The following is a 20,112-nucleotide window of genomic DNA, read 5'->3' as shown; positions in this document are numbered from 1 at the left end:
ATCACAATTGCAGGCTGATTCTATCCATCACAGATCAGTACAACTGTCAGAGTCAACAAAATATTGTTTTAGACGCATGCGCAAATACCAAGGCAGTCGACAGACTTGCGAGGATCGTCGGAAGAAATAAAAGCGCGCGTACTGAAATAGGAAACCCAGCTTTCTTTTGGAAGGCATACACCGCCTTGAGTACGTTGTGGCCAGCGTCAGCATAGCCTCAAGCGCGATACAACACGGTTTTCTTCTCCTGGAGGAGCCGCAGAAGCCAAACCCTCTTGCCTTCCTTATGACTGAATTTCAACACTGAATTATTTTGTGGACATTTAAGGCTGCTTCGACTCTGGAGTATCTCAATAGCAGCAATCTCTTAGACCAGCAGTCGTTAGCCACAGTCCACACATGGCACCCGCCAACAATGCAAGCGCTAATTTCTCCGTTACGTAATCGTGCACCAGTAGCGCGCCAACGCACTTTTCCTGTAGAACAATACGTAAAGCGTAGAACAATACCTAAAGCTGTACACAGCCTAATTCTGCCACACGTTTTGTTATCACTACGTATGCACCGTGCATTTCACCAGTGTAGTGTAAATACTCTTAGCCAAAAGAGAACAACAGGGAGTGTCATTACTCCTTTGGGGAACTAACTGCGTTGCCACAACCATTAGTCCCCCACGGGAGTAAATGCGACGGGACGAACGGTTACTCCTCCACCCGTTTGTCCTTAACTGACGAATGGTTGCTCCGTTCCGTTACCCCCACGGAGACGAGCTAGGAGCAGCAAAAATAAAACCCGCAGGCGGGGAATCGAACCACTGCCCCACAACACCAACCCGACGCGCTACCGACTATACCACGAGACCAAATGGAGAATCGGACAGAAAAAAGGCATTCGAGTGCAAAACCTTTGGTACTAAGAACTTGTCGTCGTTACGTTTCCTGCTGGCGTCGGAATTCCTAGCGATGCAACTCTTTCAAATTTACGCGCTGCTAACACTAGACATTGTTGCTGAGTTTCGACGGCAAGTAGCCGCTCACAAGCATAGTTTTTCCTCGCACAAGAAACAACCTTGAGCGCCCTTGTAGCGCCAATGAGGCTCAGTGGTCTAACGACGCACCCGCTTCGGCAAAAACTAACAAGTTTTTTTCATGTTCGCAACTTAGCTTAAATTTTTTTGGTCTTATATGTGTGAGTTTGTGGCCGTCTGTACGAGAGAAATAATAAGAGAACAGGGCTTATGTCCCGGCGTAGACGAAATAAGTTTCGGCGCTGCAGACTTCTTCAAGCAGCTTCGGTAGATGGTACTAGAAATGCAGCCGGGTCTTACGGCTGTTGAGGCATTGCCATTGCTTTTGTACGAAAAGCATTTATGTCCCGCGAATGACACCTAATAGCGCCGCGCTTACCTCTAGAGTGCGCTTACGATTTACCGTTGTTGTCGTTGTTGTTGATGGTTGTCGGCTGGCCTAAACATGTGTATTCACTATACTTAGTGAGTAAGGTTAGCAATTTTTTATGAACACCTCCCTCAGTGTGTCATGTGCGCGGAGTCTTTCGTTTGCCTGTATTATCGCTCGCGAGATCTAGGTGCGTGACGCTTCGTATTAACGTGAACAAGAGGCGTTTTTCTATCGCACATCGCCGCTCCGTGCCACGAGCCGCCTCTTCACTTCAACAAGGCGCTTTTTTGCAATTTTTAAGACAAACATTTGTCCCTATGGCACAATATAAACAATTCTGTGCAGGCAGCTACTTTTGTTTTCAACTTCTGAAACTAAACAGACAAATGCGGCAGATCGCAAACCAGCGACGCTGTTACAGGGAGGAGTAACTGCTCGTCTTTTTGTCCACCCGTTGCTCTCTACATCGGCGGGGACGAACATTTTCTCCCCGATTAGGCACACGGCGTGCACGTCCCTACAGTTACTCCTCTTCCGGAGCAACGGTAGCTCGCGGGGACTAATGGCTGTAGTTGCTCCTTTTTACGTCCTTTTTGGCTAAGAGTGTACCCATGTGCGCAAACGAAGTGTTTCCTCGAAATGTTTCGAAATGCATGGTGTCTCTTTCGAAGCTTTTATCGAGTCTGTTTTCGAATGGAGGGGTTTCAGTGTTGGGATTCATGTCGCATCATCGTATTCGCTCTCCTGTGTGCACACATGCCCGGATAAAGCGGGGGCAACAAACGCAAGCTTTCCGTGGCCGCGGCTTTGCTGGGGCTGCCCCCCATCGTGTTCCTGGACGAACCGTACGCCGGAGTGGACGTTGTGGCCCGCAACAAGATCTTCAAGGGCCTGGACAGGATCAAGAAGCTGTCCAAAAGCACCATCGTGCTCACCTCTCACAGGTGAGGTCATTCGTATCATCCTTTTGGAAACATGGCATATTTTCGGCGAACTCATCAGGAATCATGTTTTTACCCACTTTAACAGAACACCATATAAAGACACGTGGAGTACTCCAAATTCAGTTCCTCATCACCTTACCCTAAAAGTAGTATTGTGAATTTCCGATAGCGCAAGACGTCTCTGAATATAAAATTTTCTGTTCTTTGTGATATTTGCGTTTTGTTTAGCGCATATTCACTGCCTACAATTTTTAATGGATTTGGGGATAAAGTGCTTCCAGCGTGCACGTAAATCTCGCCGGATCGGTCTATTGATGACCCCAAGATGCTAGGTTACCGAATCGTGGTCTACAGCCTGTAGCAGGCAACGCCGTATTCCCAGCTGGAAAAAAATGTGTAATTCGTTTACTCCAAGTGTTAGCAATTCATAGTATTCGTCAAAAAACTCACGCACAAGCACATGAGTTTTATTCTGAAAGTCCCGCTTCCTAAAAGGAAGCCAAAAGAAATTGCGGCTGACATATTAAATCGACTCCACTAGGTCACTTATTGGTCACGTGTGCGTACACAAATAATTACGGTATCCAACCTCAAACCCTCGTGAAAAGACCACGAGGTGATCATGACAGCACGCCAACAAACAAGCAGGACTAGAGAGCTCGCAGCACTGAACAAAGCAAGGGTTAAAAGTATAAAAGTATCGTCCATAAAATGCTCGCATAAAGGTGCGCTTCACGCCTACATAAATTCGTCTTTTATTGGCAGATCCCGCGTTTTCTACAAAGCCCTGCCCTGTAAGCAGTCGCAATTTTGAATTATATGTAGTTGCTCGCATGCCGCGAATCTCCGCCTTCCGGACAAGAGCAGCAGTGGCGTGATGAATTTGAACGCCCTTGCGTAGCAGTAATAACTGAAACCGAGAACAGAAACACGGAGATTTATTGAACGATAGCGTAGTCTGAATAGTCTCAGCCCCGATAGCCATCGGCGTTCACAAAGAGAGAGACGGAAAGAAGGAAAGACGCATGCTTGCCGGCTTGTCCTGCACGTCCCCATACGACGTCACCTGGCACGATATGACATCCTTCCCTCCTAGCTTTCTATGCCGTATTGGTGGCAAGAATGACGATGGCAACAGGAACCTCTTGTCACGTGAACCATTGGTGAGGTTGTCTTGACCACCTCAGAGAGATGGACATTGGAAAGCCGTTTACCTGTTTAAAAAACCATACATTTAATGCACCCTCGAAACACCCTAGCACAAAGCACTCAATAATTAAACTACACACAAATTATAAGCACTCAAACCTCTAACCATCCCAAAACACAATTCAAAGACGTTCATATAGAGTCCAATCCAAGGACCCTTGTCATTAAGTTACTAATTAATCACCGTGTCTCTGGTAATCTATAACAACTAGTCCCTAGTTGTGTCTAATCATTCTGACCCTATTCGACTAGCCTACACCGGTCGTCGGCACTGACGTGTCGCACCCGTTGCGTGGCCGTGACTCGGTGGTAGCCGTCCTCGTCTCGCTTCGGTGCCGGTGTTCGATGCGCGCAGTCACTCATTGGACGGCGCGGGCTCAGCGCGTCCAGACTTTTTTTCCTCTGTTGCTACCCCCTGGTAGCCGCTCCCACTGGAGGTCCTTGATGCCGGCGTTCGACGCGCGTGGTCATCCCTTGGGCGGCGTGCTTCCTCGGTGGCTACACTCTAAGAAGACGAGGAGTGCTGGGCACTCTGTCTAGGAGTAAAAACTTTTGTCCCATATTTCACTCCCTTTGGAAGCATTGGGCTACTCTTCTGAGGAGTAGCGCGTGGCGGCCAAACGAGAGGCGAAACACTCCTCGTGGGATTTACTTGCTGCTGTCGAAGCGGAGTACTTGAACCCTGTGTGGGAATTGGTTTGCCATGTACAAGGCAGCGTTCCGTCACTCCCTTTAGGCGTGAATAAGCTCTATTGGTTTCGGCGTTCCCGGATACTACAGACGGGTACTACTACTCTCTATTGTAAAGCGTCTCGTTACGCCTCAAGAGCGTTCTGCTATTCCCCGCGAGACAGCGTGTTTTCGCTCCGCCTGCTACTAGCCCCCCCCCCCTCCCCCCCCCCCCAATCCCCACGATGGTATTATAGGCAGTTACAAGCAAACAAAACAGGACAAGCCATTTTGAAACATGGAAAAGAAGAAAAAACAAGGTCAGACTTTATTTTTCAAAAATATACCACAACAATCGGTTCATTTTGCAATTTCACACAAAAAGCAATTTATTTTGAATTAAAATATCACAGCATAAAAACGGTTCTTACTCCACATGCACACAGGAGACGTAGCGCCTATTTAGGATACATCCAAGAAACAATCACAAATAAAAATGCAGCAAAGCAATTGATAACACTGAAATACAAACATTAAATTAAGACAATAAAAATGACAACACCCACAAATAAAAAGGTACTGGCATTAGCACGAAAACGTCAGTAGGAATACAGCAGTGGGAAAATAGTTAACCGTACTAACATAAAACAAAGTGGCCTTAGTACACCAGTGAGTGCTTCACATGGACTGGAAAGCCAGCTCTTATTTAGGACACATCAAAAACATTTACAAATAAATTTTGCGAAACAAAAATCTTGGACTAAAACTATTCAGCGTGGATTACTATTAGCGCATTGCAAGGTGCAATCAACACAAAGATACAAAGCCACTGACACGGGAACTTTGCAACAGATATATGTTGGTGGGACAATAGGAAACCACCGGAAACATTCCCACTGGGTTTTTTAGGCGGGTGGTTCTCAAATGAGGATGCGCTAGTAAGATTTAAAAAAGGCATAACTTGGTATTAAAAACAAACACGTTCGAGCTGAATGCTTCATAATGTTGGTGGCGGCCTTCAGAACAGTACCGACCAGGGCTCCGTGCTCGAGCCGAAGTAACGTCTACAGAAGCAAGAAGGTGCGCTTCCCCTTTGAAAACACAGACAGCAGCAATGGGAACTCGTCCACGATGTCCAAGGATGTGAGGAGAAGTGTCTTGAATGCGGCGGCCACTCCTGCTGACGCCTCGGGGATCTCGTTCTCTTTCAGGAAAAAAAAAAAATCTTCGGGCAAGTGCCGTCTTCCCGTGGTTCCTACATAGGAAGAAAGAGGGGGAAAGCAAAGATAAGTTCTACAATGAAAAAAAAAATTTGCGAGTTTCACGACGTGATAGATTAGTTTTTGCGCCGAGAGAACGCATTGAACCCGTATTGGAATGCAATACTGCTTGGCGCAGTCACAAGTCTACATGCGAATGTGCGGTGACCTTGGATGCAGCCGCGCTCATTGTGCCACTTGGCCAATGTCATGTCAGACAGCGCGCCCTACAGCTGTCTGCCTACGCAATGCGCCCCAAACCCATTAGTGCTTACGTGTACGTAGCTTCTATTGTTTGCCCCGCTATCGTTCCCGGTATAAAAACATTTCACAAAATTTAAGTAAAGAGAACTCTTTTTGTAACGTTATAATCCCTGATTAATTTGCATAGGATTTTGCCCTCAGCCGACTGCAACGTACGGCCCATTATACGTTCACAAGTACAGCGTGTAGAAGTTGCTATGGGTCATATAGCTACTGTTTTCTTCATTCTCGAGTACGCTTCGTTGCATGCACGCTGCAGATCGCAACATCTGATGAGAACCAATAGGCTCGTTAGTGAACGATCAGAACACTCGAACATTAAACCACACGCAGCGACGGCGACAACCGACGCGAAAAAAGTAACGTAATGGGTACAACAAACACTATGGGCGACAGCGACAAACGAAAAAAAAAATGCATTGCTGCCAATGCCATTCGTCGTCGTTGCTTCCGCTCGCTCGTGGGCTGCTTCTGGCCGGTATAAGCCCGCTGCGGCGACGGCCCGTCGCCTGCCGCAGTTGCTGCCGTCAGCGGCCTGTGTAAAAAAAAAATTTGTCTGTGTCGCCCACAATACCTGTTTGCCGTACCCAATGAGTGAGTTTTCTCGCGTCGCTCATCGGCTTAGACGAATGTAGTTACCCCTTAACAGTGCGGGGCGTACGCCCCGAAAAGTCCCATCTCCGTCCATCCTGCCCTCAATCAAAACGCAAAAAACCTAAACCCTGTCAGGACAGCATTTCAGTCTGCTGCTGCACGCGCGGCGTTCACTAAAATTATTGTAATTTTAGTGACTGCCACGCGCTAGACGCGCTCCTATCACTCAGCCTATTGTACGAAATTCGTTGGAGCCGCGCAAGTAGCAACAGCTACTACACGGCAGCCAGTCTAACCCTCGTCGCCGAGCTAAGAGTACAAATCAAAACGCAAAAAACCTATCTGGACAGGATTTCAGTCTGCTGCAGTACGCGCGGCGGTAACTAAAATCATTGTAATTTTAGTGACTGCCACGCGCTAGACGCGCTCCTATTACTCAGCCTATTGTACGAAATTCTTTGGAGCCGCCCAAGTAGCCACAGCTATTGCACGGCAGCCACTCTAACCCTAGCCGCCGAGCGAAGAGTACAAATCAAAACGCAAAAAACCTGTCTGGACAGGATTTCAGTCTGCTGCAGTACGCGCGGCGGTAACTAAAATCATTGTAACTTTAGTGACTTCCACGCGCTAGATGCGCTCCTATCACTCAGCCTATTGTACGAAATTCTTTGGAGCCGCGCAGGTAGCCACAGATACTGCACGGCAGCCACTCTAACCCTAGCTGCCGAGCTAAGAATACAGGGTAGCACTGCGACTACTCGCGCGACCGTGCTTCTTACCTGCGAAAACATTCGGCTAGGATACCAACACTTCACGAATCAAAGGGATTGAAACGGTGCACGACTCGACGCTGTTTGCACACGGGTACAAAAGCCACCCTTCAAATATAAGCAACGGCAAAAATGAGTGACGAAAACATTAGGGTTAGCCGCTTCCGCGGACCGAAGCTAGAGAGCAACTCTCCTTCGCTAAATACACAAGATACGAATACCAGGTTAACTAATGGCTTACCTCCACTTCCCGCCAGCATTTCTTCGTCCGGTAGATAAATCCATGGTCGTCATCCCAAGATCCCAAGCTTAAGGCGCGAAGCCTGCAAACGCAGCGACTGCACACCGGCTGGCCCGGCGGCTTGCGCGCGCATTGCTACACAGTGCATATAGTTCCGGTGTCGGCCTCTGCGCCGCCGCAGCTGTGATGTCCGTCCGAAATAAAAACTAGTTCCACGCATGCACGCACGCACGAACGAACTAATATCGCTAATATACGGCTTGCTTACGTGTTCGTGATCTAACGCTGACGCACAGGCATGCAAGCAGTTAGCGAGCACGCGTCACACTGCGTTCAAGCAAGTATGACGATAAGGGCAGCTCAAACTTCCCATGTTGAGCAAGCCGTCTCCGAAGCTTCGGATAATTCTCGCGCCGAGAAGGCGAAAACGAAAACAGACACCGGCTGCCTGCCGAGAGGCCAAGCCCGGAGCACGAAACACCTGATACCGCCACCGTCGCAGCGAACGCGGCCGGATGTTTATACCAACGAGTGAGAGCTTTGGAGTCTTGCCCGGGGCGTGTCACGTGTGTGTGCTGTTCGCCGAGGAGAGTCGCCCCACGCCTGCGCACCGCGTGAGACGTTTTCTCCCCGTGCTCTTCTGTCCTGATCCACTGTAACCTCAGTTTTCTCAATAATTATACCTTTAATTCTCAAAACCTGGTTTCTCCTATTCGATGCGAGCACGCGTGCTACTGTGTTCAAGCAAGCATGACGATAAGGGCAGGTCGAACTTCCCATGTTGGATGAAGCGTCTGTTTTGAAAGTCCACTTCGTGCGTAGCACATGGTTTACAAAGCGCAGCCCTGTGTTCCGCGCTGGCGGGACATCACGGTCTGGCGCGATCAGTCGTCGCTCGCCCGGTTCTTGCGGGTGCACCGCCTGTATCGGTTTTCACCGTAGACGCGAGATCGCGTGGCGGAAAATCCACCGTGGTAGTACGCCGTATCTTCGTCGGGCTGAGCTACGGAGACGCGGCGTCCACCGCCGCGCCGCCGCCGCTGGGGTGCCCTCAGTGTAATCGGCGTAATCGCTGAAATCGGCGCGCAGTATTCTTTCCTCCGTGGTGCGCACCTGTTATGATGCATAGTCTGACAACTTTTTAAATGTCGATAACGAAGCCATTACAGAGGAAAAAAACAAAACAAAGAAACGAAACCAAATCGAGACATGCGTTCTTTTTGTTTTGTTAAGCTTGCTCCATTCATGTCACTGAACGCTGCGAGCAATCGTTACATGAATTCATATTCTTGCACGTTTAGAATGTGCGGCGGAAGTACTCGGGCGCTTTTTACACAACTGCTTTATATAATATATACGTATGCAAATAAAACATCGCTGATGAGTTGGTGTGCATAAATGGTAGGAGTGCCTCTCCATGCTTACTCCCGCACTTGACAAGAATGAAATTGCAATTTTACTCTTCGTACTGGAGAGAGGAGACGATGTGCAGCTTTACTCTTCACTGGTGCGGGAGCGGAACTGGGGCTGCACTCCGCCGCGCACGGGAAGAGTACGCTGTCAATTTTGCTCTTCCTCCTCATGGGAGCGAACATTACATCCAACTCCCCGGAGCTTTCGAGGGGAGCGCGCCAACGCTTGCAGGAGTACAATGACTGTTGGACTCTTCAACTACTCCCCCGATTTCTTAGAGTGTACCCCCTGGTAGCCGCTGTCGCTGGAGGTCCCAGGTAGGCTCGGCACGAACGTAGCCTTTCGGGGCCATCGAGACGAAGGTCGACGGTGCGTGAACGTTGGCCGCTGGGCCCGACCGATGCTGCTGGGGCCACGAAAACACAGGTTCGTGGTGCACCTAGGATGACGGTGCCGATGCGATATGTCGGCCCGCTCTCGCCCAGGCTCGGTTGGCATGCTCGATGGCCTGGCCGCGTCCTCCTGGCTCGGTCCTTGAAGTGCACGTGCTCCTACCGCCTCCTGGTTTCTTCGGTTTCTTGCCTCTCGGTTTCGGGCCTCTCGGTTCTCTTTGTGCGCCCCGCTTTTATCCCCTCTGGGCTTTCCCGTGGCGCACTCTCATTGGCTCTTTGACTTGTTCGTGTCCATATATGGCCATGGCGCCACTGGTCTCCTGCGCGGCGTTCTCAGATTCGATGACCAGTGCGCTGCCATATTCTACCATAATTCCTCGGTGATTAGGCGCTCGCGCCCGCTCATTGGTGCAGTCCTGGGGCGCACTTCTAAACCCCGTTCCTTTGTTCTTTTCTTGGACTTTTTGGGGGGTTTTGATGCATCCCCTCTCCGGGGGTGCCCTGACACATGCCACCTCTCAACAGAGTTGTCTCGGCCGAAGGTGGCATCGCCGCCAAACCTCGAGGGCCCGGAACTGCCGCCCAGGCCTTGGGCAACCCAGAATCTAAGCGTGGCATTTCAGGAATGGCACACGAAACGTTTGTTTCACCTCTTGTTGGTTCTTGTTCCAAAGGTTTCGATGGATACTTCCATCTGACATCTGGGCCTCGTACATGATGTGACCATGATGCCGGTGCACACGAGCCGCCAACTGCTTGGGACCTCGAGTACGTTCCTTGCGTAGACAGAGCCATCGCACCGAAAGCTTTGTTCCGGAGGCTGCCTTATGCATTTCACGTCCATCGAATCTGGGTGAAGTTCTGACAGACCGGCCGAGTGCAGATTTCAGCCTGTGTATCCAGCATAAGCTCTGCTGGACTCTTGCCTGAATCAGAGCGTGGCATAAAATGGTGCTCGGACAAGTACCGAGACACTCCGCATGCCAAAACGCCCTGACTTTGTTTTCTTAGAGCACATTTTGCACATCAACAATACGTTTCTCTCTTTGATTACTTGCAGGGTGTTGGAAGGAGTGCACATGTTTAGTCAATGCCATGCATCTTCAGGAAAAAGGAGGTGAAAAGCAAAACCGCCCGTTGCTGTGGATTGCATGGTCAGATCCCACTGCTTCCACCACTTATGATTTTAGTCCCTCCACATTGTCAGTTCTTGCTAATCCGGGTTCGCGAAATCCATCTTGGCAGCATGACTGGCCACCGGAGGCGTTGATCAAGATACCGATGCTTGCTGATGAAGGAGAAAAAGCTTTATCCACGTATTTACATTATGAGTACAAGTTTGGATGCTGTGCCTCGAACCAATCGCACAGCCTGCAACCGCAACAGCAACCCTCGGCAGCTCGAAACGCCGCGTTTTTTTTTTCAAGCAGAAGTCAATTGATTTCTTCTCGGGAATTCAATTCCCAAATGTCTGTCCAATCACAAACCTACAATCTCATGCACTAGGCTCAGGCATCGCGCGAAGCCGTTCTGGTTGCTTGCCCCGGCGACCACTACAGAGAAGATGCGATTTCACCGGTGGTTCGGGAAGACTATTTTCCTTCCAACTACTAGGCGCACCCAGGTGCTTGACTCATGCTGCTCGCCGATTACCTATGTCATAGCCCGTGCCTCCGGAGTCGTCTCCCTTGTTGTATCTACTATATCCATTCATCAGTATTGCCCATGTGAGGATGTCCCTCGTTTCCGTTGAAGTCACTCAGGGTCGAAAGGCAGCGGTTTGTGCAGGAATAATGAACCGCTGTATTCAATGCGGAATTGCACGTGGCACGAGTCGATGCCGACGAACGCGCTAATTAGCGGCGAGGTCCGCGCTTGGGTGTGCCGGGGCCGCAACCCGCTCATAACACCATGTGTAAGAAATTTTGGCCCACGTTGAAGATCCCCAGGTGGCCAAAAATAATCCGGAGCCCCCCCCTGCGGCGCCGCTCATCGCATCCCAAGCTGCGGCGCGTAAAGCCCCACAAGCAATGAATGAATCAATCAATCAATCAACTTCCGGAATGATTGCATTTTGAGGCTTGTAAACGCCGTGCCGTTATTTGAAACGGCCAAATCGGGCAGTCTGTATGCTCCAAATATCCTACGCAGTGGCTCCATAATGGCAGTTGAGTGCAGTGACGTCATTATTTCCACTTCAGCCCAGTTCAAAAAAGCATAAATTGCAACCAAAAAACATCACCATCGGCCGGACCCACAACGAAATTGGTCTCCATCCCTCCCGGCGAAAGTGGATGCCCAGCAAAGTTGTCATCAACCACTGCAAATGGTGATTGAGGAGGGAGTGAACTGAATAAAGATTGAGATGCTCATTTCCCCGAAGTCCGGTGCCGATCTGGTTGGATTGGCAGGAGGCTTGCCGGGCGGTGGTTTGAAGTTCGCGGAGAAGGTTGCCGAATTGACGAACTCGAAAAGTTTGTATTTCACGACGAGAAACGAAGAGTTTACATAGAAGTACTTATATTAGAGTAACGGGATACAAGAACACACAAAAAAAATTTCAAACTTCAGTTAGATGCTGTAGCTCCAAGTGAGCACAAGTCACTCGAGAGCCTCAACTCCGTGTAATAGTCCTATGCACGCAGCGTACACAGGCCGCTCGAGTGACGACGACGGCCGTGACTCTGTTCGCGCCGCAAGACCCGTCTAGTTGCCCGGCACACAGCTGTACCCTAACCTTTCAATGCGATCCTCAAATCTATCTCTCGCTTAGGGGTCTCACAAATCCCCACCTTAATCCAACGGTCGCGACCCCTGCCTCGCCGGGAACTGCCTAGCTGAGAGCTCAGACAGGAACGCTCTTTAATGGCCAAGGCGAGCCTTATAACACCTCGGTATTGCTCTATCTTGGTAACGCCCCTCTTGCGTTCGTACACGCGTAAGTGAGGGCCCGAATTCATAAAAACAGCTTTCGCACAGCCATTTGCCGAGTACTCGATTACGCGTAGGCGCCACCACCTTCGGGTCAAAAGCCTATGCGCAGGCGTGCAAGCACGCCGCGGCGAGTACACATGACTCCGAAGGGTGGGGAGAAAAGTGCCGGCAACCGAAATGCAGCCGTTCCTTCGGTTGCGCGCGACAAAGGGATATCGCGGAAAAGCAGCAACGCCGTACGCTCAGACGACGACAATTACCCCTTCGTTGTCAGCTACGCGCACAATCCTCAAAACGTGAGTGTCGGAGGGGGGTGCCTGTCTTCTTAAAGGGAATTGTTCGTGCGGCATCCTTGGCATCAAGACAAGCCGTCTCCCGAACGCTCCGCTGCGAGTTGCCGACGGCCACAGCGTAGGGTCGCAGTGCTGTGCCGCTAGACCGAGCGGCGGGGATCTAACACGACAGGCCGGCGCGCCTGGCTGATGAGCTCGTCAGTGGACCGAACTGTTTCTTGTCCTCTCGACGGGCTTGTGGGTTGTACTCGGCTAGTGTTACTAGATACAGAGTATCGTCACTCTTTTCTTCTATTGTTCAGTGCCGCCGCCATGATTATTGGTCAGCTCGTATAGGTGACATTTGTTTATACTGCGACGGTTCATCGACGCCGCCATATTTTTTTTTTGTTTGTGTTTTCGTCGGTCGACTCCGGTAGGCTTGGCTTGTCCTCCCTTCTCTGCGGCTGCGCGCGACTGGTGTATTTGCGAATGTAAATAAAGATAACGCATGTAGCAGCATTTCAGCAGCTGAAGTATGTGCAAAGATACCGTTTTGCTGCGTCTTCAGTAGTGTTATTAACAAAGTTAACGGTGAGGCCGTAGATGCGGCAGTCTCGCAACACTGCTGAACAACACAATGGCCGCCGTCGCTGACATGCATGCCTCAGTCGCGGTACTCTAATATCCCATGGGGTGACACTCCACTCGCCTTCTCTGGCGGCAAATGCTGGGTACTCTTTATCCTTTCGCGTGCGCTCAGCGTCTCGGGCAAGAACCGCTCTATATTTAGGACAGTAGTCCTGCCTAGCCTTCAAAGCTAATCTGACCAAATAATTTTTGCCAGAAACACATGGGGGGGGGGGGGGGGGAGGTGCATTAGAGAGAGGTGCCTTATCATCTATACGGCTGTTTGGATGCTTCTTTTCAAGTTTTCCTAAACGAATTATCAGCTCTATGTTGGATGCCTGATTAGCCTAACGCATGTGTTCGGCATCTTATACTTTGGCGTATTAAAGACGATTGTCCTTCCCGGGCTACTTAAACGCAGAATTTTAGGTGTGCCTGTCGGTCTGTAACTCGATTCAGCCACCCGGCCAAAGGGAAGGAAATTCCGCAATAGTCTTATATACCCACAGCAAAATCTTAACGTATAAGTCCGGTGTGAGTGCTCATACTTGTCAACATAATGAGCAAGAACAAGACATTACGCAAATATAACCCAGTCGAAAAACACAACAGAAAAATACGACAGAATGATCCTGTGAGGGAATGGACATTCTGTAGTCTGTAGTAAATCCTGTCCTGTAGTCTGTAGTAAACCCTGTCCTGTAGTCTGTAGTAAATCCTGTCCTGTAGTCTGTAGTAAATCCTGTCCTGTAGTTTGTCGTAAATCCTGTCATGTAGTCTGTAGTAAATCCTGTCCTGTAGTCTGTAGTAAATCCTCTTCTGTAGTCTGTAGTAAATCCTGTCATGTCTCGAATTTCAACTTGTTTTGCATAAGAAATTTACTTCCCTTGATGTTTTTTTCTATTAGGTACCTGAAGTACGCAGGATATGCTTAACAATTTCAATAAAAGTATGACCAACAAACATAAGCATTTAATTGGGGGAATTCTTGTCTTTCTGGAACAAGCTTAAAATTGTTTACAGTGAATAACTGATTTCAGAAAGCTGTACCAAAAGGCAATGTAAGCAATGCAACAAGTGGTACATTCATGCATACAATACAAAAGTTTGATGTTACGCAGATTGCACATGCCAGATGCATGTGCAGTCGCGGAAACTCGTGCACACGCACACTGCACACGCGGAAACTCGTGGATCCGGCAGCCGCTGGAACGAAACGCTGGAACACGCCGGAGACCACGCCGTATCCAGCGAATAGCGTGGCCGATGCTCGCGCTAGGCCTTTTTTTTAATAGCCATGTAATTACAAACCCGCGTAGCTGTTAACAAGAAATACAGAAGTCCTTCCTTCAGGGACACCTAAGTAGCGCTACAAAATTTAGCTAGACTCATTTGGGCACTTTTCGGCTGATTTGGCCGTGCTTCTGAAGCAGGGCAAATCGCGTTCTGTCAATGACGCTCAGTCTGTTCATGAAAGCAAATTTATTCTCCCGGATAGAAAAAAAAACTATTAAATGAGCATGGACAATAACCGTTCGAAAATTCGTTCCTTATATTAGTTAGGACCATTAAAACACAACAAACTAATATTTCTTTACCCTGATTTATTTAAACAGCAAAACGCGAGAGAACGTGAGAAAATTAAAATGGAAAGTCAATCTTTAGCTGGAATGCTTGCCTTGGTGAACTTTGATCCGTTGACAATGCATTCGCACAGCAAAACGTGGCAGGGTGTCCTGTGGCGAAAAGCGCACGTCTCTGTGGTGCTGCACTATCTCGAAGAGTGTGCACGCACGATACCTGCCGAAGTCACGCAGGGGTCATTGCAAGTTCAGTCGATTGTCGAAGCACATCGCACGTATTCGAATTCACACTGCCTGCGAAATTCGTCGTATTCACTCGCATCAGTGTGCCAATAATCCCAAGCACCACCATTAGTCGTCACTAGAGGAGTCCTCCCATCGAGATGCTTGAAATCCGGACCACTGATCTTGCTTTTACCACAGCTTTCGAAGATTCAGATGTTGCTGCTGATACTTCGCGGAGACATAAGATGCACGTTTTTACAAAAAAGTTACGCGTAACTTCAGCTAGGCAAAGCGCCGATGTTAAATGTGAGCGAGCCACTCGGCCACGCAGCCACCGCCATATTTTGACCGAAAGACGAAAAGCAGGAGAGAACAAAGCCGGAGGGAACAAAGGAAGGGTAAGGAAGGAACCGGCCGATCACCAGAACTTGTTTTCGCGACCCCTCCCTACCCTTCCCATTTCTTCGTATTGTGGTCTCCCCAACCCGCCAGTGCTGTCGCACGACATGCCTTCAGGGGTGAGGATGCTTCCCCGAACTTCTTCTGAAGGGCCGGGCTAGAGCGAAGGCGTGCGTTTTCTTTCTTTTTACATTTATTATTTTAGCACATCTTGGTAATGCAACCGGTTCACTGGCGCCGTTAGTTTTTTTCACACATGTAGCGGAAACTGGTTAGCTGGTTTTAAAATCTTATTTTAACTATTTAGGCTTGATTGGACACATGGTTCGCGTTAAAATAAACAAATTGCTCGTAAAAAAATAAAGCAACAGCACGCAGATTGAAACAATGGGGCTCTCAAGGACACCCCGAAATGCATGTCAGAATGTGCACTGCAATTATTACACCACGTCTTCAAAAAGCACGTCTTGCTTTTCCTTTATGCGTCCGTTTTGCCGACGGGCTACCCTTATTGCCTCATTGTTTTATCAAAGACCACAGTACAATATATGCAATTGCAATTTACTCAAAGAAGCCAAGGAATTTGCGAAGTTCTTTATGTATCCATTTCTTTGGTTATGGGGCTACGCTTAGATGTTCCAACATTAGAGTGATTTGTGCCAAGTTGCGTTGTTAATTGCAAATTTGTAGCGAAGGTTTTTTTTTTTTAACACGGCCAGAATGATACTGGCAGCAATGCAACAAACGTTCATTACAACAGACGCTTGCAATGCAATTGAACACGATGACCGCCACTTGCACGCACCATTGTTTCCGTGCAGCGCACGCTAAAAAAATGGGAATTTGGGGCACCGCACGGGCCGCAAACACCAAGTTTCGCAGCATCTGCGTCAATCGCGGCGCTCGAATACAACCAGTCCACCCCTTAAAGGGACACTTAAGTGATATGTAAACATTGCGGGATTACTAGCGCAAATTGTAGTCCGGAGTCCCCAGGCCATGTTTCGACCACTCTAGGCGCGATTACGCGATTTTATTTAGTAGAAAAACAAATTTGAAAATGCTGTCCTCCTCTCTTTACGCTCGCCCATTTTCTGTGGCGTTTTCGTGTGACGTCAGGAGGGGATGAGCTGGCAATTGGCTGCGCCACGGCTGCGCTACTGCACGGCTCCCCGGCCGACAGAGTCAATCGGCCCAGCGTTTCGTCCGCCGGCCGCCGGCGGGTCGTCGCAATCAAGGAGGTTAAAAAAAATTGCTTGGTCGCAATTCGTTCGCTTAGTTGAAACGAAGCCAGGACACGTTTGTGAATGGAAGAATGTGCCTTTCTTTACTTGGTTTGTTTGTACACTGTATCTAGCTCCAAGTCAAGGTCGCTTCACACAAGCGCTGCACAAGCGCACATGCGACGCTTCGCTGACTGGTACGCCAGCAGGAAAATATAAGGCCTCTTGAAGGCGGCAGAAGAGTCAGCGAAGTCAATATAGGTACTAAGGAAATAAAATCAACTGATATTTTTACCGTACAGCGTAAAAATAGGGCGCGGGAAGCACTTTTTTGCGCTGGGCGAACAAGCACAGCGGTCAGCAGCACGACTACGCATCTGCGAACGCTTTTCCGTCTACGAAATGCAATTGCTAGACGTGAGCTACTGTGTAAACTCGGGCGACGCTTACTGCACGATCGCAGTACAACAAATAGTCACCTAAGCTGCTTGAAATGCCAAAACTAAATAAAAGTGTAAACCGGTTGTACAATCCATACCGTGTATAAGCAAGGCCTTCGCGTCCCGCTTCGTGGCTTAGTGGTCTGGGGTGCTGGGTATGTCACCGCAAATGTTTTGCAAGTCACGAGTTCGAATCCCCGCGGGTACGTGCTTTTTTTTGTAAGTTAACTTTTTTGTTTTCCGCCAATGTTTTCTATATTGAGTTCACCTTTTTTTGGGCCGCAACGTTCATGGCTACACGAACTAGTTCACAAAACGCGCGCAGGCTGGCACTGGCGCACTAGCGAGTTCTCGTTGGCGTGCTGTTGCCATAAGCACCGACTGCTTGCAGGCAGTGGGCAGAGGCCAGAATGAACAGACCCTTGGCCTGGTGCGAACACGCTTTTTACGATACACGCATGAGGGAGGCAAGCTCCAAATATGGGGGAAAACCGCATGACATTTGGGCGTCTGCGGGTACGCGGAGGGCGTTAATGCACTGCGTAGGTCTCGGCTAGTGAATGCTACGACTACAAGCCGTCCTGGGAGGCTTATCTTGTGCATTTTACAGCCGACAACATGGCAGAAGCGCGGTACGATGATTACTGAGATATTGAGAATGCCCATCCAACAACGCCATTGGTTATGTTTTACAGAACCGAAACGGAAACCGAAACTTGCGTGATTGCTAACCTTGGGCATCGTCCAATCACGGCGCCCCTCCTCCCAACGTCACTGCCTTAGTTGGTGCGGCCGCCGCAAACCGCGCATGGTAGTTTTTCTTCTTTCGCGCTTTGTAAAATAATTACCGATTTGTCAACCGGATAAACGATGAAAAGTGTGCTAATTTGAGCCAGTCTACGCAGTGCAAGCAAAAACGGGAGCTTGACAAATTCACTTCAGTGTCCCTTTAACCGGCGCGCGGCATTCCCGTGTCCAGCCAAGCAGCGGCACCACACTATCCCGTACTATCAGGTACTATCCTGTTCATGCTATCCCGTTCATCCTGGCTGAAGCCCTGTCCCCAAAGGCAATGTCCCCGTGTAATTCGATGCTCTCTAGCAACATCCCCGCGTTGCTGTCGTTCACTGCGGCGTTTTCCAGTGTTTGCCGTTGTCTCCCGCGTATTCCATCGCTCTCCTAATTCTGAAAAATGCGGCCCCCGCGTTGCTGTTGTTCAGCTCGGCGTTTTCCAGTGTATTCCGTTCTTTCTGGCGTATTTCATCGTTCTCCTAATGCTGGAAAACGCGGAGTTTTCCGACAGGTTAAGCAAGAGATTTTGTAGCAATACTACACGGTCTGTCATGTGACACTTTTGCAATGAATCTAAAATGATCTTTCACACAATAAAAATATGCAGGGACTACAAAATGGTCTGTCGTACGGCAGATAATAATAGTAATTACGGAATGCTAAATGTAGCGGCTGAAGGACAGTTTATGGTGCAACAGGTAATTTGTGTATTGCCTACAGGGTGTTGCACAACAGAAATTTCGGTAGTGCAACTGAAATGTCGCATGCGACAGACATTTCGTAGTTTTACTACAAAGGTTTTTGTAGTGGGACTACAAAATGTCTGTCGCATGATAGATATGTGTGTTGTACTGCATGAATTTCTGTCGTACGACAGACATTATGTCGTCATACTGCAGAGATTCCTGCCTCACAACAGACCATCCTGCATTCCCAACAGAAATTCCAGTTGTGCGACAGAAATGCCTGTCGTACGACAGATTTTCTGTAGTTGTACTACAGAAATTCCTGTCGCACGACAGACCATCCTGTATTCTCAACAGAAATCCCTGTCGTGCGACAGAAATGCCTGTCGTACGACAGATTTTCTGTAGTTGTACTACAGACATTTCTGTCGCACGACAGCCCATCCTGTAGTCCCAACAGAAATCCCTGTCGTGCGACAGAAATTTCTGATGTGCGACAGAAATTCCTGTTGTGTTTTTCGACTGGGAGGCATCTGTACATAACTAATATCCGCAGTGTTCCTTTATAAAAAATTCACGATTGCTGGTTTTTGCAATAGCAAATGAAATTCTACCTCAACGGCAGAAAACCGTCGCCGGCTGTTGCCAGCGCTCCCTACCTCCTGACGGCATTTAAGAAATCAAACGGCGATGGCAACAAAAGGATCCAGTAGATGAGATTCACCTTCCGCTTGGAACGCTCATGGAGTACGGAAACGTGGCTTTATAAACGTTGTCGTAGGGCGGCTCGATTCACCCGCGTGTCCGCCGTACGGTAGCACTGGCATCGAGGCACCCGACAGGAGCAGTGGGCGCGCAAAATTTTAATTGACTTGAGCAAACCTCTCGCTTGTTATCATGGGAGGAAGGAGATGAGAGAGGAACAGCATGCGAGGTGAGCAGAAAAGACAAGGGATGCCTTTACTTGGCAGGTGCACCAATCGACTATCTTCTTTCGGCGGCATTTGCAACAAAAGGAGGCAGATACGCGGCTATTTTTTGACACGGAGAACGTTTTTGCCCACGGTAATGTTAATGAAACCGCGGGGGGGGGGGGGTAGAGGCATACAGCTTTACCGTAAAATAGATATGAACTCGGCACCGTGGTTGCTCCGCTTTTGTCCAGAAATGGGTAGGCGTTTTAGGTTGACTCTGCCTTTTCTCTTAACACCCCTTAGTGCCGCGCGAATTCTTCGATCTGCCCATGCATGTTAGGCCACCAAAGGAAGCACCTTGCGAAAGCCGTCATTGCGTCACCCCCGGGTGATTGGCATACATCAAGATGACAACATGTCTTTGCAAAACCGCAAGAACTACCATGCGGTTTCCCTGGACCACACAACCACAATGCACAGACGGTTCATGCTGTCTCAAATCGGATGTACCGTTGCCCTTGGGTACGCTTCTTTTGGCCAGCCGTCAACAACCCATTTCCCCACTTCCGATAGCAGACAGTCTCGTGACGTGTGCCAAGTCACATAGGCGGCGGTGACTGGCGGGTACTCGGCGGCTTCGAAAAGCTACACGGCGCCTGGCGTCTCTGTCAGCTCGATAGGTATCCCGCGCAAACAATCCGCGTTTGCGTGATCCTGCGTTTTGCGCTAGTCAAGCTGGTACCCGTACGGCGACAGCGTGGGGCTCCATCCCAGCATGCCAACGGATACAACTGCCGGAATTTGTTTTTCAAGGCGAAATATTCCGAGCAGCGGTATGCGGTCTATCAAAATAGAAAAT

General features: G+C 49.1%; 1 protein-coding gene and 1 long non-coding RNA gene across 2 annotated transcripts in view; one reads left to right on the top strand and one right to left on the bottom strand.

Annotated features, from left to right (window-relative positions):
• The window catches only part of LOC144162239 (phospholipid-transporting ATPase ABCA3-like), a 46,490-nt gene that overhangs the window by 12,303 nt on the left and 14,075 nt on the right, over positions 1–20,112 (top strand). Inside the window, exon 4 of the mRNA XM_077692700.1 lies at positions 2,171–2,344. Within this exon, the coding sequence (XP_077548826.1) occupies positions 2,171–2,344 (174 nt within the window). The remainder of the gene's footprint in view (positions 1–2,170; positions 2,345–20,112) is intronic.
• On the bottom strand, positions 5,062–7,883 carry LOC144162412 (uncharacterized). Its single transcript, XR_013320668.1, has 2 exons — positions 7,351–7,883; positions 5,062–5,477 (listed from the first exon to the last, which is right to left on the bottom strand). It is a non-coding gene; the product is annotated as an uncharacterized LOC144162412 (long non-coding RNA).

Source organism: Haemaphysalis longicornis, unplaced genomic scaffold, assembly GCF_048455015.1.
Source record: "Haemaphysalis longicornis isolate Haplotype H1 unplaced genomic scaffold, Haemaphysalis longicornis Haplotype H1 scaffold_12, whole genome shotgun sequence".
NCBI classification, from domain to species: Eukaryota; Metazoa; Arthropoda; class Arachnida; order Ixodida; family Ixodidae; genus Haemaphysalis; species Haemaphysalis longicornis.
The sequence above is the reverse complement of the archived record's forward strand: the minus strand, read 5'-3'. Positions and strand labels throughout refer to the sequence as shown.